At 41.4% G+C, this 20,543-nt stretch overlaps 1 protein-coding gene across 1 annotated transcript in view; it reads right to left on the bottom strand.

Moving 5' to 3' along the window:
• Positions 1-8,213: 8,213 nt before the first annotated feature.
• myo18b (myosin XVIIIB) overlaps positions 8,214-20,543 on the bottom strand; it is a 50,862-nt gene continuing 38,532 nt past the window's right edge. The window contains exons 38-42 of the mRNA XM_016681721.1: positions 15,948-16,081; positions 15,809-15,850; positions 13,013-13,150; positions 10,928-11,877; positions 8,214-8,420 (exon numbers count right to left, since the gene is read on the bottom strand). Coding sequence (XP_016537207.1) covers positions 10,938-11,877; positions 13,013-13,150; positions 15,809-15,850; positions 15,948-16,081 — 1,254 coding nt within the window. The 3' untranslated portion in view covers positions 8,214-8,420; positions 10,928-10,937. The remainder of the gene's footprint in view (positions 8,421-10,927; positions 11,878-13,012; positions 13,151-15,808; positions 15,851-15,947; positions 16,082-20,543) is intronic.

The raw sequence follows: 20,543 nt of genomic DNA, 5'->3' as shown, positions 1-20,543 counted from the left end.
GAAACATATTGTGTAGATTAATTATACACAACCTGATGTTTCCTTTATTCCTGTTAATTATGATGAACGTCTGCTTACAGCAAATGAAAACACATCGTTTAAGATTAGGATGTTACACCATACCAATTACAAAAAATAATAATAATAATCATTTCCAATGCAGAATTATCTGCTCATTTTTTTCCTGCATGAGTTGCTCAACTTCAGACTTTTAAACAGCTCACAGCAAAGCAGCTCTACTTCAGTTTCAGGAAAGCAGCGTGACAGGAGGGAGGTGGAACGTTGCAGCAATCAGTGTCAGGGATAGACGAGGCTCAGAGTCAGGTAATGCAAACAGAACACATGGAGAAAAGCATTTCATTTTCCTGAGCTGCTGTTGTGTTATTTTTACTCAACTTAAAAATGTACTAAAATATTGTATCAAAAGGAAACGCCTCAGATGCGTGCTTTGATACGCCAGTTTGTTCTGCGGTTATTTATAGCTTTAAGTTGGAAAGAAGGTTTAATCAAAAGCATGAAGTTGATCTGAAACGTGTTAAACAACCAAAACATAATAAATCCCTCCACAGAGAGATCCAGAGCAGCACCAGGAATAACTCTGAGTCTATTGGAAGCATTTCTGTTTTATTTGATGCGCTCCGTTCTAACTCCAGGGGGAAACAATCTGGCTCTGTGGCTGCTCAATGCTCCTCTATGTTCTGCTGCAGCCGTGTGTTCCTGCTGCTGGGCGCCGAGCAGGTGATTCACTTGGCTACTTGAAATTAGTTACCAACCAGAGGGAACGGGAACCAATTAAAAAGCGGGAATCTGCAGGTGGTTAAAAGATAAATGCAGCGGCTGAGAAATGCCGAGCGGCTCCAGCAAAGCTGAGCGTCGTGTTCTCCAGCGCTGCAGGTGATCATGATTCTGCCATGAATCCAAACAACCGCCGACTTTTTCTCAAGGTTAAACTGAGCCACCTGAAGGCTCGGTTTATGTTCTCTGCCAGTGATGTTAATAGTTGACAGAGAAAATATAGTGTGCCTCTCACTCATTTCACTTTGTCAGCAATAATACTGGAATCAGTCTGCAGCCGCGCCTCCTTTGTCAATCTCACAAATCTCAACAAAATTCACCGGAGTGAGGTTGGCCCCTCCACCTTCTTCAAATCGGACAAAAATGGTGTCAAAAGTTTGTGCTGGTATATGCAGCAAAAATTCTTGTTTGTGCCACTATAATTTTAGAAATATTAAGAAATATTTCCAGAGGTCATGAAAGGTCAACGATGCCCCCTTCTCCCCCCATCTCCACCTTCTTCAAATTAGACTAAATTGGTGCCAATCAATGTGACTATATCTGTGCAACAAAATTTCTTAATATATTTCAAATGATAGTAGCACAAATGAGAATTTTTTGCTGCACAAACGTAGCACAAACATTTGACACCAATTTTGTCTGATTTGAAGAAGATGGGGGGGACGGGTGGGCAACTTCACTCAGGTCAAAGTTCATGTAAGCTGTGGGATTTATTAATGCTGAGAGCAGAGGGTTTGTATTGCAGTTTGATTTTGTTGTAACTGTTGAATAATTCAGTTTTTACAGTGTGTTAGCTACTTTTTTATTAGTTATTATTAGTTAGATATTGTTTAGTTTTAGTTTAGTTTTTATTAATTATCGTGGTAGTTTTAGTTTTTTCATACCTTGGTTAATTTTAGGTGCAGAATTCAAAAAGGTCAAAATGTTGCATTGTGATTATGTTTACATTGTTTTGGTAATGAACAGGAGATACCATTTTTAGAAACTGTATTATTATTGTTGAACAGCAGCTCACCCTGCTGTTTTCTCCCAGCTTTTGCTGTTGGCATTTTGCGTATAAAAGCGTCAGCGCCTCCGGGAGGAGAATGGAGAAGTGAGATATATGGACAGCTGACAGCTGGAAAAGAGAAAAATCAATTTGACATCAGATCAAAAGGCTAATAAATAGACTCATAAACATTAAAACTAAGGATATTATAGCTATAATTTCAGTATATTTTAGTTAGCTTTATAAACTTATGGTATCGTTTCAGTTAGTTATAGTTTTTATATATTTCAGTTAATAGAAATATTTTTTCAATTTAAGTTTTTGTTATTATGTTAGTTTTAGTTGTCTATAATAATTTTGGCATAGAGTGACTAAACACTAAAACCTTTCTTGCTGATAAGTTGTATAAACTGGACCTTACTGGTGATATATTTTGTTACAGTGCAAATTGTGACATTTTTGTGTGAACTAGTTTGATTCTGCACCGTCTTATTTTGCACCAGCAAACATGCCACCTTAACAGTCACTTAAATCCTCCTTCTTTCCCATTCTGACATTTGCTTTGAACTTTAGCAAGTCATCTTCATTAATAAAGTGGCCCATCAGTAATACAAAGTGGAAATATCCACTGTAGAAACGTTCATGAAATCTGTTTTGTGTATTCTGTGTTCAGGAGGTGTTTGTGCCTCCTGTTGATAAGGAATCACTGCAGATAGAGTGATCTGCTAACAGATGGCAGGCCACCCCTAGCATATCTCTTGCTAGTGTGGCACACTGTTGCCTTGCCCGACTTCATTTTTAAGCGTTTAAAGCTCATTACACAGGCAAGACAAATTCTCTTGGCACGAAGAAGTCCAATTTTCCACAGAGCAGCTTCGGCGCTCCCAGACTTTGAAAGCTGAGTTTTCACTGCTCAGCTCGCACAAGTGCTTTTTCAAATACTAAATGTCTCTGTCTAAGTGAGGACAGTTGACAGCCGTTTCTACGGTGAGCCCACAGCGTTCACCATCCCCACCCCGCTCTGTCACCGCAGCACTGGAGGCAGCATGGCTCATAGTTGGGTCTCAGATACCAGGCACTGATTCAATAACTGGCTTTTTTTTTTTAATTTTTTTATGCATGTACACTATATTGTCAAAAATAACTCGCTTGTCTGTTTTCCCACACATAAACTTGAGTGATATGCCATTCTTGCACATGCAGGCTTGATTGACAGCACTAAGACCCGCCTCCTGGCTCCGATTGGTTGATTGTAGCTTGCTCTGGAAGAATTTAGAGGAGCTTGATTTTTTTTCTCAGATAATCTGTCTCACACCATCCTATCACAACATAGTGACAGTATCAACAAATACTTTTTTTTTTGTTTGTTTTTAAATAAAAGTTACATACTGCCCCTTTAAAGACTCATTTCCAGTTATCGGTACCACTGGATGGCTGATGTTGCCACCAACAGTGGCAGCATTTACTTTTCACATGAGGCCACTTTTATGGCTTTTTAAGTCATTACTCATTTTTGTCCAACATTGTAAACCGATTCTCTGTCCTAACCACAAAAATATCCCCATTTCCCATTCTGTACTTTATATACACATTTACAAAAGACATAGTCATGTTATTGGTATACCATTCTGCTGTTTTGTACCATCTTTCGACTGAACAGAATCATCAGTGCCACGTATAAAACTCCTAAACTTTTGCCTTTATGTGCTGAGGCAGTCAGAGCTGCGTGTCTCCTCCATCTCTGCCAAACAAAGAATGAAATGATTAGACGGCGGCTTTAGAGGGAGGAGAGATATCGTTCGTTCTGAGAAGCATCACTCCCCCCACCATCCATCCCCGGCTCGCTCCTTGTCTCATCTATCCTCATCCTATCTGATTCTCTTTGTAATCTACAATCCCTCCTTCTCCTCCATCTCCATCTTAAGCCCAATCTCATCTCTTTTATCTCTTTACTTTACAGCCATTGGTCCTAGCTCTCCTGCCGCTGTTGTGTTTTCTTTACAAATTCCTGTGAGAAGGAAGGCGGGGGGTGAAGTAGGGGGTCGTTAAGCCTTTGCCATGAGATGTATACTCTGACAGCACATGGCTCCGTTGTACTGCACAGCAGAGGCCTGTAGGTCACAGCTTCTTGTTTGCTGTGGCAAAAGATAGCAGTTCGCAAACAGGTGAGACAGAACAAGGCAAAAAAAGTTTGTAGACCTCAATGATGAACTGAAGCTCGTTTACATTAGGAGCAACATTCTGTTTTATGATGAACTGAAAACCAACATGTAATTATTCTCTGGGATCCAGACAGTCAGTGGTGCAGAGCAGGTCACACAAAGTTGACCAGCAGCTGCAGACTGGGAGTCACTTCAGCACTGTGATGCTTTTTTTTTAAATAGATAATAATAGATAATAAACTTCTTTTTAAAGTGCAAAGTTGTTTTGTTTCTTGCTTTTTAAATAGACTGATATGAATAAATGTTGTGTGCAGGGATCCTTCATGTAATATTTAGATTTTTATTTTTATTTTCTTTAGTTCCCTTAGTTTCCAATGGGGCTTCAGAGGGAAAAAAAATCACCCTTAGTTACCAGATGTTGGTAATGCTCTAAAGCCCAGACTTAACTGGATATCTGGGAAAACATTTTTATGCTCTTTGCTGTTTAATATCACTGTAAACGATTATTTATAAAAAGAGAAGATTTGAGAGAACTGTATTTGTGTTTGAGAAAACATAGATTTAGGTTCCCGTGCATTACAAAAAACAAATAATGCGTTTATATATCCACTTGCTTTGACACCATTGCCTATCAACATCATCTTCTGTTTTTAATAACTTTATATTACATATAAAACATTATTTTAGTGCTGCTCAGCCTATATAACTGTCCATACAAATGAATCTCCTGACTTCAATACACATCCTGCAATGCAGACTGTGGCAGTGGGGGTTTCCAGCTCTCAGCATGAGATGCCCTGAGGCAGAGAAGATTTGCTAAAGTGGAGAACCTGCATTGCTCCTCTTATCGTTAAGACTCTCTAACAAGCAACATTTGGTGACACCGGCCTGCAGTCAGTCAGATTTCACCTGGAAAAACCTGATATGAACCGAGACTCACTCATCTAAGGAATGCTTTCGGTACGCGCATTTTATTGCCTCATCAATTTTATTAGCAAGTCTCGGGAAAACAGGATTTAACTGAAGTCGTTCACTGCTGACAGCGTGTTTGATTGCATGAGTTGATATGAGACGCATCTGAGTCAGAGGGAGACCCCGGTCCTGTTCCAATTAGAGCAGCAGCAGCAGCAGCAGCAGCAGCAGCAGGCTCAGTGAACGGGACTCCTGCTCAGCCCGGATGGAGCTGAGAGGATCTGATGCAGCGGGGATGTAATCACAGAGGACGCTCCTCCACTGATGTGGCACACCTAATGTGCAGCTGTTCAGCTCCTAATGAGCGCTCGTTGTTCCGCGGCGCATTCATTGCTTTCCACAGAATGCTGCCACAGAAGTACAGCAGTGCTATGAAAAGTATACGAGTCCTTATAGATTTCTTGTTTTACTTTATTTTGTTACATTCAAACATTAACTAATTTTATTATCAGACAAATGTAATTTGATTAAACATGAGGATACTTGGTTTTCCCTTCTGGGCCTGTTAGTCTAACAAAACAATCCTTCAAGATGGATGGATGGATGGATGGATGGATGGATGGATGGATGGATGGATGGATGGATGGATGGATGGGCCTTTTGAAAATGGAATAGAATCTGTTTTAGTTGCCAGGTTTGTACGAAAAAAACAAGGAGTTCCACTTTACTTTCCCATCGTCACTTACTGTCCTCATACGTGGACTCAAAATGAATTCTACATTTGTTTGTACTTTGTATATGTTTTAATGTCTGTGATAAACAATGAATTCTGTCTATCCAGAAGCTCTGTGCAGCATATACATTCACTTCTCAACTAGTTGGAAATCCTGAAAAACCTCTTGGGAGAAATAGGTCAAGACTCTTGGCCAATCAGCAAACTCGGCTGTACGACACCCTGCGTCACTTTGAGGTGCTAAAGTAGGCCATGAGCTTCCTTCGTAAAACCATTTAAACAAGAAGAAGCACGTAATGCTCAAAATGTTGTAGGCATAATCCAAGTGTGCATTAAAGCACTTTGGAAGTGAAAACATTCCATCAAATAATTACTGTAAAGCAGGATGGAAAGGGACACAACATGCTGTACAGTTTATCCAGAAACTCTATGCTTACAGATAGACTGTAAGAGTGAATAAATATATGCAGTCTAAGAGTTTCATCTCTGCAAGCTGCTGCTGGAGTTCTTCAATATATTTTACTCTTAATCCCACAGTGCAGCGTCTTTGAGTCTTGTAGCGCTGCGCCTTTAATCTTTGAAATTCAGGCACTGATGGAAAAGAATCTTTAGAAGTCAGCAGAGATGGGACTGAATCATCAATGAAACATGAAAGTTCAGTTGTTCATAGCATACGATGAAGTGACTCCATAAACATTAATATGTGGTATAACACGGGTACAAAGCTCATTGTCATTATGCAGAGGACAATGTGAACAGTTAGCTCTTCATTATTCACCATGACTCTTCGCCAATACCTTTCCTCTTGCATAGCATTGTTCTAACATTGGCCTGTTTATCCAGTCTTTTGATATGACTATTTGATAGCACAGCATACAACATATTTGAACACTTTTCTAGTTACTGAAAAAACTGAAAAAAAAAAAAGGTTGTTCCTCTACTATTTTTGCAGGAGTTCTCTTTCATAAGGTTACAGTTGTCTGGGTTTCACCAGTCCATCTCCAACCAGAGCCAGAGTAGATCACATTACACACAATAAATGTTCCTGGAACAGCTACCGTTTTCTGAGATAGCTGGAGTCTTAGTTATCAGTGTTGGTACATTCTGGCAAAGCAATGTCAGAGAGAAAGAGTCCACACGCAGGAACTGCAACATTGTGTTGGTGGAACATGACCCTGAGCAGACAGGAGCACAGATGAGCAGGTTCTCCAAGAGAGCAAAATTGGACAACACTCCACACCTACTCAATCACTAACCAGGCACTCACTGAAGCGTGTTCACTGATGAAGCCATTGAACCACGATGCTCCCTTACACTCAACGAGGAATTATTTCTGCACGTTACAATCAAGCTAATACTCCATCATTCTGGTTCATATCCAGAAAGAAGGACGAGCAGCTGAGTGGAATTTTTACACATTTGACATTTTAGCAAACACAGTTTGATCAGCAGGCAATCAATCATGAAGACAACAGAACATCACAACTTTCACTTTAACTTGATGCAGCTGAATTTCCCCAACGTGGGACAGGAAAGGATTTTATTTTATTCTGTAAGACCACAGAGACAGTTTCCTACAATTCAATTAAAACAAGTTCAAATTGAGTCATATTAATGATTCACCAGACCTCTGACTTCAATTTGTTAATTCACCTATTCCTAGATTTGTTTTTGTGAATACTCCAAATTATTTGCAGAAAATTTGCCTACTCACTGATTTTTTGTGTTCAGTATATTTAAAATATTTGACATGAAAGACAGTTTCAGAAGGCTGCTTGACCTTCTGTTAGCTGGTGTTTGTAAAGCAGCCGATTCAGGAGCACCATTCATTTTCCTTGATGCTGATTGGCTATTAGACAAGAGTGGCTATCAGGAACACTGTAGTTATCTTCTGTTATAGTGCCAAGATGGTTTCCACTCTTGAGTATTTGAAGTATTAAAATAGGCACTTGTAAGTGTTTTTAGACGGGGCCTTAAAGCTGCAGTATAACTTTTGTTATCTTTTTTTTTTTTTTTTTTGCTACCGTTGTTTGTTCCTCTGCTTCACATGCATTAATGATTTTTTTGCTACACCACTCAGTCAGAAACAACCAATCAGAACCAGGAGGAGGGTCTTATTGCTGTCAATCACTCTCATGCTCACTGTTGCTCTTTGCTATGCTACAGTTGGTTCACCACAACTGTTCAGGCTAGTTAGCATACAAACTGATGACGGCAGATAAATGGTTTTCCTATAATGGTAAGTTATTTTTCCACCGTTGGCACAATGAGCAGGGTGCATAGGGATGATTAGCAGGTCTAAGACCCTCCTCCTGGCTCTGATTGGTTGTTTTTGACCAGAAGCGGTGCCTGTTTGAGGACCACAATAGTAACACTGGGAGAACCTACATTTTTTCACAAATGATCTCTGATACTAAACTGTCACAACATGGTGACAGGTTGAATAGATATGGAAAAAACATATCTTTATTAAAGTTTCACACATTAAGTGTGAAGCACATTTTCCATATGTGTAAGAAACATTTTCTGAGTGAAAAAGGATTTTAAAAAAAAGAAAAAGAACAGTAACATACAAATAAACTCAAATGAATGACTCAAAGTAAGAAATGCACATAGACACAACTCCAAAATTATTCATTCATTTTTAATCATGTACAAACAGAACGTATTTGAAAATACAGAGAGTGTGCTTTTTTTCCTTTCTCGGTGGCTTTAATATCCAGAGGAGGAGTCTAAAGCATCAGCGTTGACTTCCAAAGCATTTCATTCAGCATCCTGTGGTCTGCAAGTCTCTTTGAAGCTCACAGCTGGAAGCCAACACACGAGGAGGCTGATGGGATATTAAAAAAAAAAAAAAAAAAAGAACATGATGGTCAGAACAGAGAGGTTGATGTGAAAGCAGGGTGTGATATGATGTTCAGCTGCAGATACAAGCCCGGGCCCGGATCCGTCTACCACTTAAGAACCTCTCCTCATATTCAGCCGGGAATGGAAACAAAAAGGCCTCTTTAATTCAGCCTGAGTCATGCTACACCGACCCTCAGCAGGAGCAGCTCATTTGGGAGAAAATGACGTTGTTATTTTGTTCTGTTTTATGTGATTAATGGCCGTGGCTGATGGTTGCTGCGCAGCGCTGCCAAAATAATCATGGCTGCGTTTCCCTGATAATGATCACATTTTTCTCCTTAAAGCTGTGTTCTGAACACATTTGTATAATTCTTCAAGCATAATAATAATAATAATAATAATAATAATAATAATAATAATAATAATAATAATAATAATAAAGTGCATGGATATGCTGGATTAGAAAAAATCTGCAAAAAAATATATATATATATTGGTTATATTTTTAAGTTGAATTTTTAGCTTTGAAATAAAAGCCAACCAGAGTACATCATATGAAAAGACATAACTGTACACTGTGTTCTCACTGGCTGAGTTTCCATTACAAAAGTGTGCACAATTTCTCAATATTGTGTTAATAAAACATAACTTCTCATTTATGTTTCCATTAAATAAGAAACAAAATTAAAATCACACATGGATATATTTGTTTGCACCATGTGTCATTAAAAGTCCTGCTACTGATAATAATTTGATGCCGATGTGTTAACAGATTAAATATTTTTTCATTTGTAAAACCAACAACAAAGTATAACTTTACCAACATTGCTCATTTTAGTTTTTTATTGTTTTGTTATTTTTCATGTTGGAGTCCTGATAAACTTTATTCTCCTAATATTATAACATTATTCTGGTAATACTAAAACTTTATACTCGTATTATTTTCACTTTATTGTATTATGACTGTATTCTTGTAATATGACTTTTTTTCCCTTGTCATTAAAAAATAATTTTAGTGTAGAGTTGACCTACAATACACAATAAGTGCATTGGTGAAAAAAAAAATCTTAATTTTCCACATATAAAATCTTCATAAATCAAAAAAATGTAATTAATCAATAAAACCCATTTACAAATTTCTTTTGGTCTCATTGTGTTCAACTCCTAATATAAGCTAAATTATGGGTTTTGATTAGTTGTGAGAATTTGATATAGTTGCTGAAATCTGTGTGTGGAATTCAGAGGAACTTCAATATTTTACAGAAATAGAAGCAAATCTTTAGCACACAGTAATATGCTGTGGGATCAGTAACAGCCAAAGTTGGTGGCTCATTTGTTGATAAGGGACCTGCCTGTTTTAAGTCATGAAGAAATAAAACGCTGCACTGGTGTGACTTCAGCTGTGATCCCTCTGCTGGATTTCTCAATCAGCTTAAGATGCTTTTGGGAAATATGGCCCAGATATTGAAGTCATTTGATGCATGAATAACCTGATGTGTGAATGAAAATGTTCCCTCAGATGCCACTCCAGGGTTTCCCCCGGAAACCTGTGAAGCCCAGAGGCAGGGCGGTCCACCAGCGGCCAGTCGTGTTTCTGAGTTAAATGTTAAAAGTTATAAAAAATTCCCAAGGTTCACTGGAGTCGTAATTTGGAAATATTAGGGTGTGAGGCCAATGGGCAGATGCAGGAACGGCAAAAATGGTACGCACCAGTTCAAAAAAAAAAAGAAACCGAGCTTCATCCGACTGTTCTGTCTGCAACTCTAGAAATGTGCAAAAACTCATGTTGAGGTGCTTTTTTCTGGCCGAATCGAGAAACTTTTTTCACATCACACGAGTCACGTGATCCACAGCTGGATGTTACTACCGGTGGACATACAGTGACATCTGGCTAACTGGAACCTGCCAGGAAGTAGCAGGAGGTGATGCTGCATCTGACTCCACTAAAGCTCACAGGATCACACAGTTCATAAAAAGTTGTGTATAATTCTAGTGTGTAGAATCCATAAGTCTTATGTAAAGTCAAAAACTACAATTTCCCCAAAACGATTTCCAAGTAGGCGGGGCCTATTGCTCCAAAACCTGAATAAGATGCTGACATCTCCTCTGATTGGCTGACAGAAGATGAGCATTAGCACCATAGCTGTTTTATGAATAAATCTCATGTAACTGTTTACATCCACTGCTGCCATAATCTTTAATAACTTATCATGGGAACAAGTTTATTCACATGTGATTCGATGTGATTTGAATTTAATTTTTATTTAATGGAAACACCACAATTGCAAAGTTGTGTTTCTTAAACATCAGCAGAATATAAACAAAGATTGTAGCAAAAACACAGTTAATGTTCCTGGTGTGTAAAAATAAACAACTTAAAACAAACAAACAATGCTCAGCCTGGTGGGGGAGGAAGTACAGCCTGGTGGCCCGCCAGGCTTATGATACACTGAAGGAAACCCGGCACTCCACTTCCTGTCTACAGCTCACCTGGCCTGCATCAGTCGACCTCCTTCCTTAGGTACTTCTTCATGACTGAAGCCACGTCTCCCCCCTCGCTCCCCTCCGCCTCCAGTCTCTGTCCCTGCGGTTGTTCCAGCCTCCGCCGCGGCCCGCTGCCCTGGGAGCTTCCCCCAGACCCGCCTGAACTGGACGACTCCGTCTCAGAGCTCTTCCTGCTGCGCGTGGACGGGGGCAGCTCTCCGAAGTGGACGCTCAGCGCCCTCCTGGTTCCTCTGATGGAGCTGGCCAGGCTGCTGGTGGACTGGGCCCTGCGGATGGCGGGCAGGATGTCTGAGGCAGCGTCGTCACAGTCGCCGGTCAGACGCCGGTTCTGGAAGACCATGGGTTCTGACCCCAGGGACCCCTCGCCTCCGTCTGCAGCAGCAGCGACGCTCTCCAGCATGCACCGCCGCAGCGGCTGCGGGGAGCGCTGGAAGGGAGTGGCCGTCAAGCGCAGGGGCTCATCGTGGTCCTCCTCGGGGATGGACAGGGACGGAGGAGGATGGCGGGCGGCAAGAGAAGAAGACAGAGAGGAGAGGCGAGGCAGGGACGGGAGCGAGGAGGCCGAGCTGCTCGAGTTGAAGCGAGGGAGCTTCTCTGAATCGGCGACAGAGCAAGAGCTGGCGGCGCGTGGCAGCAGAGGAGACGGCGGTTTCAGGATGCCAGGGCCAGGCCGGAGCTCCTGGATGTCCGCCGGACCAAGGGAAAGACCCGAGGCCCTCCGCCGGAGAGTGGAGGCTCCGGTGGTTTGGTAGATGGGAAGGGAGACAGTGCTGCCAGCCCCGTCCGACACCTCTGTGCTCGCCCTGCGTTTCCGGAGTCCGTCCAGCAGCTTGGACAGCGCCGAGGAGGACGGAGCCTGGGTGAGATGTCTGGCACCGCCAGTGGCACCAACACCGTCGGCTTCAGAGCCCTCATCGTCAGGGTCCAAACAAGAACTGCAGTGGATAACAGAAAGACGTCTGTTACAGTACCTGATCATACCACTATCATAGTTATTAGTATTATAGACAGAGTTTTGAGTCCAGTTTTCCCTTTTTCAGTCTTCCTAAAGCTTTGACCTGCCTACTTTAGCCAATCCCAGTTTTTTTTTTTCTTTTTTCATTTGAATTTAGATTGCCTCAAGTCACTGATTGCAGCATTCACTCCTCCTGGACCAGCACACATCAGCAGTGGACAATCACTTGTGTTGTGTTGTGACTTTACATCATGTGGAGATGAAGCAGCATCACAAGCCGAGAAGTTATGGCTTCGGCTTAAAGTTGTCTTCTCAATGGACGGTGACCCTCAGCATTCCTCCAAATGAATGAAAAAGTGTCTTAAAGGAGCGCTGTTATGTGTTTTCCAGACATTTAACATAATTTTATAGCACAATGAAGTCACTATGTTACCTGTTTAAAGAATGATGTATACATCAAAAGAAAATTGACTTTGTAATTTAACAACTTGAAATTGTGCTCCTGTGTCTTTAAGAAACTCCTACTCTTTCTGAAACTCCACCTTCAGGAAGTCATCACAACATGGCTCCTCTATTAACCCTTTAACAACGTTTTTACTAGAGTTGCTCCTATACTGAGCTCAGCAGGTGCACCGTTCCACCAGGTGTTTGCTAATTGCTGATGGCTAGTCTGAAGGAACTGAGTGGGAGGGGCCATAGGGGTCGGCTGCTTTGTGAGGCAGAAGCTCTGAAGCGTGGCGACTGCAGCAGAAAAGTGCTGCAGAAATAGCCGTGTCTTGAAGGCAGAGCTAGGTCCAATCAGGTGTTTTACACAGCTCGGTGGTTGCCATGGAGATTAAAGGATTTCTCAAACATGCATGAAAGAATCAAGGCAACACTCAAGGTGTTTTTGACAAGGGAACGATATTACATAACGTGATGTAAAGCTAAAAAAAATATCAATTTCACATAATACTGTCCATCTTAAAAAACATTTTAAAAAATAATTAGAATTATTCTAACAGATTATAAAACTGTAAGGATAAAAAAAAAGTAAGACTGTAAATTTAGTAGGTTGAATTTTTTTGTTGTTATGCGTTTCTTTAATTGGATGCATGGATGTTGTGAACTCTCACCGGAAACTGTAGGTGCTCATGGTGTCAGTGACAGACTGACGGCCATCTTGGCTGCTGTAAGGAGAGCCGCCTCTACGGGAGCGAATGCCCTCTCCAACGTCCTTTGAGCCAACAGAGCCGACGCTGGACACAGAGTCACTGCAGGGGGGAGGGAGACACCTTAACACATGGGCTGACCGTTTGCTTCTGCAGCCAGCAGCAAGGCAGCGAGGCGCATGCATGCACCTTATGAACATAGTAGCTCAATAACTGCTGATTTCACCACAAGCAGCTGCACTACATTATGAATTTACTTGAGAACATGAATTAAAACAATCTCATCCTGGATCATTTTCTGGTTGCACATAGCTATTAAAGTATTTGCCCACCTTACAGATTCTTTCTGCCACACTTTTGTTTCAAGATCACTAAACAAAGATAACAGTACAAATCACAACTTGTATTTTTGAAACGTTACGGTGCCTACAGCAGCTTGGCCTTATGGGAAAACGTAATTTTCCCTTGAACCGAAGAATTGTTTAGAATCAGAATCAGAATTATTTTTAATGTTATTGTGCACGAATAAAGCACATCAAAATTTAAAAAAATAGTAACTCTTAAAGGAACACCTAACAGGGTGTTAAGAATGAATAAATGAATGAATAAATAAATAAATAAATAAATAAATAAATAAATAAATAAATAGAGATTACGTCACATTGGGGGGTTTAGGTCCAGTCTTCTTTGCAGATTTATTTTTAAGAGCTTCAGACGTGTTGGACAGTCCTTGACCCTGAACAGTCAGTTCAAGGTCATGTCACCAAAAGGATTAGGATAGGATAGAAGTCCAGGCTTTGACTAGATCAAGACTTTCAATATGTTGTTTCTCTTTTCTATTTTTTTAGGCCAGGTTAGAAGGACTTTTATGGATGTTTGCTCAGTCGATTTCATATTGTGGAGTCTTGAACTTTGACCTTTACTGCGGCAACTGAGGATTCAGTGGTGCTTCAGATGCACTTGGTTTTTTGTGACCTGCTGGATGTGTTGCTGATTCACCCTGGAAGTAATCTGGGTCCCTCGTAGGAGTGGATAATAACTCACTGACACTATGGTATGCAAGAGTCTCAAAGATGTAGAAATGACTCTGATATTCTTGAATTTCTTTAGTTGAAGGTGTGAAATCTCACCTCACAGGCTTTATCAAGTCGTTTCCTGATTCTATCATTCTGACATTTGAAAGCCTTTTTCTTTCAAAAACAATAAAATCATCATTTGAAAACTGCCCTTTGCATTTACTAGTGTTATCTGTGTCTGATATTCACATGTCTGATGGTCTGAAACACTGAAGTCCAACATAAACAGAAGAAGTCGGTAAGGAGGCAAATGCTTCATGGCAACATTGTTTCATGTTGATCCTGAAATCATTTAAATATGACATCTAATTTATGGCTGTCATAAACATTTTTACAGCAGCGACACTACAGCAGCACATGCAGTCATTTTAGTTGACTTTGCTTGAAGGATAATTCTTTGCACTTTGATTTGATTTACAAAGTTCAATATCTATGTCGGTAATAAACTTGTTCTCACCAATGTCATACTGCAGGAACAGATCACACACACAATGAGCTAAAGAGATTTGTTATTTGTAACTTAAAATGGAGAATGAAACCTTTTAGCCATTGATTCCTTTATACTTTTCCATTTAGACTTTACCCAAAAGAAAAATGTTTAATCACTGTACATGTTTTCTAGTGTCATTTTTTTTTAAATGACATCTTATCATGCACATGGCTTGTAAAGTTTGCTCCACTAAGTCTGTAAGCTGCCAGTAAAAACCAAAGAAGAAAAAGTTTGCTCTAAATATGTAGGTTTTTCCTATCAATCAAAGAAGTTCTGTCTGAAGGCTGCAGCAGATCTCCATCTGTGACCTGGTTAGCATTCTGGTACCTGGACTGCATGAACATTTCTAATGATTAAAGTACTACATTTATGAAGTAGGAAGACAACTTTTTGTCTTTTGACTAAAAGTATTCTAACTGAAATGTTTAAAAGCTAAATTCCTACTGAGTCACAACAAAACAGCTAATGTGCTAATGTTAGCGTAGCACTTCAAATTATTTGCCTTGAAAAAGTTGTGAGCAGGAGGAAAACATAACTTTATAAAAACAGTAAATGGATGCATGGACTAAAGCCTGTCTGGAAGAATATTCCACTGGTAGAAAATATATGTAAAAAAACAAAAAAACAAAAAACAAAAGCAGACATAGAACAACAGGAGTGGTGAGTGAATTAGCTGCTTGTTGTTTTACTGGATTTAAAACTCTTGTTTAAACAGCAGATATGATTTTTGGGAAACAAGAACTTCTCTGGTTCTTAGGAAAACTGGACAACTGTGAGGTTCAGTAAGCATACAGACCCAAACAGGTTTAGGTCAGTTTGAGCTAACCCATCAGGTAGTGTTTGGTATTACGATTTCAACAAATGTGAACAAATGAGTTTGGATTTTGATTTCAGGAACAGTAGATCAGAATACTGAGTCCAAAGTTCAAAGCGTAGCTTAAAACTTAAGGCTCCTCTGCCTGAAGTGTGAAGCAGCTTTGGTGAGTACAATGTTATGATCAGTGCAGGAGCTTATACCCAGCACTGATGATACTGGAAAATCAAGAATTATCCCAAAATAGGCTATATTCTTTTTTCAAAGATATAACCAATTCCAAAACCACTCATTATGGTGAAATGTTATTTAGTCACATGAACAAACTCTTGAAGCACAGCCGCACACTACCACCTCAAACACACCCATCGGCTCCTTACAGGTCTTTTTTTCGAGTGAAGGACTCCACTGCAGTTTGAACGCTGGATTCAGAAGCACAGTGGTTAAAGATTTGCCATAAAAACTTGGAGGGGATGATCTAATCGGAGACTTCCCTCCCCATGCCTTGAGTCCAACTACCTTTCGGTCTCGCTCTCATCGCTCGATTCCACTTCCTCCAGGGCGGCCTGCAGATCGACGATGCGGCGGATCGATGTCTCCAGGTCGGCCTGTAACGTCTGTCGCACGGCGGAGAGCTCCTCCACCTGCATTTCCTGTAAGCAATCAGATTAGAGGATGTTTGAAGACGCAGGGGGGTAAAGTGACATTCCCCCTTGGGTTGACCTTGAACTGCTCACCGCCTGCTCTTATCCCCCCCATGCAACCTGCACAGACCCTGGGCTTCCAATCTGCCACGGCGATTACTTTCAGCAGAGCTCTCATAACCTCATCAGTCAAAGCCCTGAATGTCCGTTTTCTCAAACACACACACATAATCCTATCTGTGCTCTGCCCGGTTTATCTAAAAAATTGTTACACACTCTCCCTGACACTGGGAAAACAAGTGTGATTGATTAATTCATCTTCTTTTCTTTCCTCTTCCATTTTTTCCTCTCTCATCCTGTCTCTCACACACACACACGCACACACACACGCACACACACACACACACACACACACAAACATGAGACCCTTTTCATATGGGCAAACGCCTCAAAGCTTTCAAAGTTATTGGCTTTGTTGGTTTTGAGGACATGGGTGTGGGCGCAGCCGGTTGTCATAGAGACACACAAGCGCATGTGCATGCGTGCGAGCATGTCTGTGTGTGTCTGTGTGTCCATAACCTTGAAGAGACAATGAGAGTTAATCACAGTCGCAGAGAGAGAAAGCAGGATGAGGGAGAGATGACGCCGAAGAACGGCGCTGGGTAAGTAGGAGGAGGATGAATGTGTATGGATGTTTATTCATGAAACGTGTGTGTGCGTGTGTGTGTGCGTGTATGCTTGTGTGTGAGTACAAGGCCAGTTGGTAGGTTCTTAAAGGGCAACTCCGTGCATGTGAATAGCTTTGAGCTAATAACTGAATAATTGTTGTTCCCTCAGAGGTCATGAAGGAATCTGCTGAGAGTGAGAAGCAGAAGCTGAGGAGAGCTGGCGTTCTCTGAGAAAAACAAAGTCGTGTTCTTTGGGCGGCAAAATGTTAGGTAGGCTGCAGGCCAGTCTGACAAACTCCATCCTCCACTCTGACTGTGGTGATGAGCAAAGCTGAATTTTCACACATTCTGGAGTTGGATTAGAAAGACTGAACATCTCCGTAGAATAAGAAGCAGAAATAAGCAGTTTGTTTCAGTTATTCTGCAAAACTGAATTATTTCTCTACAGAGCTTTTTAAAAGTTGTGTGTATTGTAGTAGGCTACATTCACACAGCAGGCAAATGTGACCCAAATCCACTTTTTTTTTTTTTTTTTTTTGCCCAAATGTGAACTACGTCTGACGTTTCCACGCCTTTAGATCAGAATGGTTCAATTCAAAAAAAAATCTGACTTGTGCCACTTCCATGCTACTAAGCTGGATAAATATCTAAATGTTTTCTAAGCGTCGTGTCGCATTTTAGCAGAATTAAGATGTGCGTCATAATTACGCAGCAGAAGAAGTCTGCGTCAGTGCATCGCATCACAGCCCTACCACTCTTGGATCTGACTGACCATTCCCATCAGTTGTGTTTTTTGTCCATTAGCTTCCTTCATCTTGTTATGATGTGATGATGCTGTCGGCTCCCGTTGCCGAGTATCCTTAAAAACTGAGTCGTAGATGGCGGCGGCCATTATTGCTTCCATAAACAACGCGCCGCTGTGTGACATCTACATTCTTCTTCTGCGCTTGCAGAGTTGCAATTCATCCACACACGAGTTAATACTTTGAAAAGTATTAACTAACCCTAACACTGGAACTGAGCATCCTGACCTGCTGTATGAACGCAGCTTTAGACTGGAAGAAACGTTTTAAAACTAGCAAATATATCACCATCCAGCCTTGAAAAGGTTTGCTTGTACTTTTTCTAATTTTGTCAAAAGCTTCTATGTATTTAATTAGTACTAGTATTAATTAGAGGGTGGCATAAGTTTAAAGTCAGCCCCACTTTACTCTGATACCCCTGTATAAAATCCAGCACAACCATCAGCCACCAGTCACCATCAGAGTCCACCAACATGTGATTTAATGACCTCCTAACAGAACAACAGCTCAATAAATCTGAGCCTAAATACGACACAAAAAGCAGGAAAGGCTTGGTGTTCCTCAGCTGAGGGTTGGAACCGACCAAGAGCCTCTGGGCAGCACTAAAGATCGGAAGCATTTTTAATAAATCGTTAAATTTGATCCAGTGAGAACTTCTGCAGGGGGATTCGATGCAGCCTTTACCAAGCTAACAAAAAGTCACTGGCATGTACAGCTCTACACGTTTAGATTTAGGAGTCAGAATGACGGGACGCCTTCAGCGTTATCTTATGTTTCTAAAGAAAACAAGCTTGGTGCATTTATGGCTGTGCTTGTTTACACACACGTCTTAAAATGTCGCAGGGAATCTTCCCCAGTGACACTACAAGACTGATGTACTTGAAACGAAGTAAAAAGGAAGCGCTCGAGTGACGACGTAGACACTCTGTGCAATCAGAGCAGCTACGATCACGCTCTCAGTAATGACAATTATGTTTTCCAAATGTCCCAGATAATGGAGCAGCTGCTGTTTTTGTTAATGAGAACAGCGGAGCTGCCGCTGCCTCCGAGGTGTGCTTCACTTGCAGTCATCGCCTGGAGGAAGAACGTCCTGCCTGTGATGGCTCTTCCTCACAGCCCGGATGGAGTGCTGCCGGGTCGGGGCTCAGGTTTTCAGCAGTTCATGTGCTGCCCAGGTATCACTGATCAGTCCAGACGGTCCGGGTCCTCTGGGAGGAAATCAGGACCAAAAATCCTCCAGGGCTGAAGATGATGTGGGATTAAAAGACAAGCTAGGAAACAGGCAGGATTTTGATCTCTGCATCTTTTTCACTTGAATTCAGTGTAATCAAAATGTTAGGTTGGGGTAGGTGAGAGGTTGTAATATCTACGATGGGAATTAAATATTCATGTTTCACCTCCGGAGAGGAGATGTGGAGCAAAATCTTTAAACATGATACAAGTTAGGGTCTAATCCCTAACTTAATCCCTAAATTAGGGTCTAATCCCACTCCTTCTGTAGCAGCAATCGTTTTTGATACAGGCGACGTGGCTCTCTGCCTGGGGCGGCATGCCTGGGGCGGCCCATGATGCTAAAAAAGAAACCAGTCAGTTTGGCTGTGAAAGGGTTTTCTATTGGTGATGTATCTGCATGTTCAGGCAACAGGAATGTTTGCCACGCAAATGTTGCCAGTGACCCAGAATGCCTCTCATGCAAGAATCACCAGTGTGTCACAAAGGGTTCACAGTGTGCTATAGTTCTGTCCTACATAGAACTACTGAGAGCACTACTGGTTAAAAAAAAAAGAAGAAAAAAAGTTTTTTTACCCCAGTCATGGTGGTAGGCTACGACACTGTAAGCACAGCTGCCCTCGTGTAGCCTGACAACCACCATCAGATTAAGTGTCACAAAGTCTGAGACAGACGGAGCGGGGCTTTGAACCAGCAACCCACCGGCGACAGGACAACCTTCGCCCTCAGACCTGGAGAGGCGGCTAGATGAACAAGAGCCGGAGGAGAGGAATCCTCACAACGTCAGAGACGTAGAAGTTCACTGTGGTTGAGGGAATGTACATCAACCCAGCAGACGTCTGTCTGTCTTCTCCCCGAGTTGCTCAAGCTCCAGGACAATAAGATTTTCTCTGTGCTGTAGACATCAGGAAGCTTGCTCCACTTCTCTCTGCTGTTGATTTGTTATTATTAGGAGTTTCCAGCTGGGGAATCAATGATAGTTCCTTTATTATTGTTTTTTTTATGCCGTTGAGGTTTTGCTTTATTACCTCTTTCCACAACCTTTGCATTAGATCCACTAGAGTTGAACCGAATTTGTGTTTGCGTTGTTGCACTGACAAATGATGCGTGTTTTTTCTTTGGAGTTTTATGTGAATTAAAGCTTCACTGTCTGGACACTGACTGTGTTTTTGGATGCTGATTGGGGAGAAGTTGAGATGGCGCCATAAATCTGCTATAGATGACCCTTAGCTTCCACTTCTCTAGTTTCCAGCTCAGTTAGAAAACAGCAACCATCTCCACTGGACCAAATTATCATGCGACACATACAGTCCTTATCAGAAACTGCATTAAACTGAACAGGTTCAGCGTTACAGTCTTGCGTTCTGTGTATGTGAGCTTTCACACCTGCAGAGTTCTTCATCCTGTAGCCTAAACTCAAACGGTGCACTTCATGGGCATAACCGAAACTTTTCCAAAAAGTTTCACTCTGAGACCTGGAGTCAAAAAGTGTCTCTGGTGTCGTGTAAATGAGCGGCTGGATTGCAACATATGTGTTACTGTTTAACGGAAGAGCAGCTTCCTATAAGCAGCTGCTTCACATTGAGAGTCAGAGGTCAGTCTATGGTCTAACATGTTGCTATGGATTTTTCCCCAGTGTGTGGATAAACCAGCAACTATCCAAACGTGGAAAAAGGATTGAGTCTCAGTCTCAGTCTCAGTATCAGTCAGAGTGGAGCAGAGTGTGTGTGTGACGTGTCCAGGTCTCTGTGTGTGTGACGTGTCCAGGTC

The sequence above is a fragment of the Poecilia formosa genome, unplaced genomic scaffold, assembly GCF_000485575.1.
Source record: "Poecilia formosa unplaced genomic scaffold, Poecilia_formosa-5.1.2 Scaffold291, whole genome shotgun sequence".
NCBI lineage: Eukaryota > Metazoa > Chordata > Actinopteri > Cyprinodontiformes > Poeciliidae > Poecilia > Poecilia formosa.
Note: the sequence above shows the minus strand (reverse complement) of the source record. Positions and strands in the feature narration are given on the sequence as shown.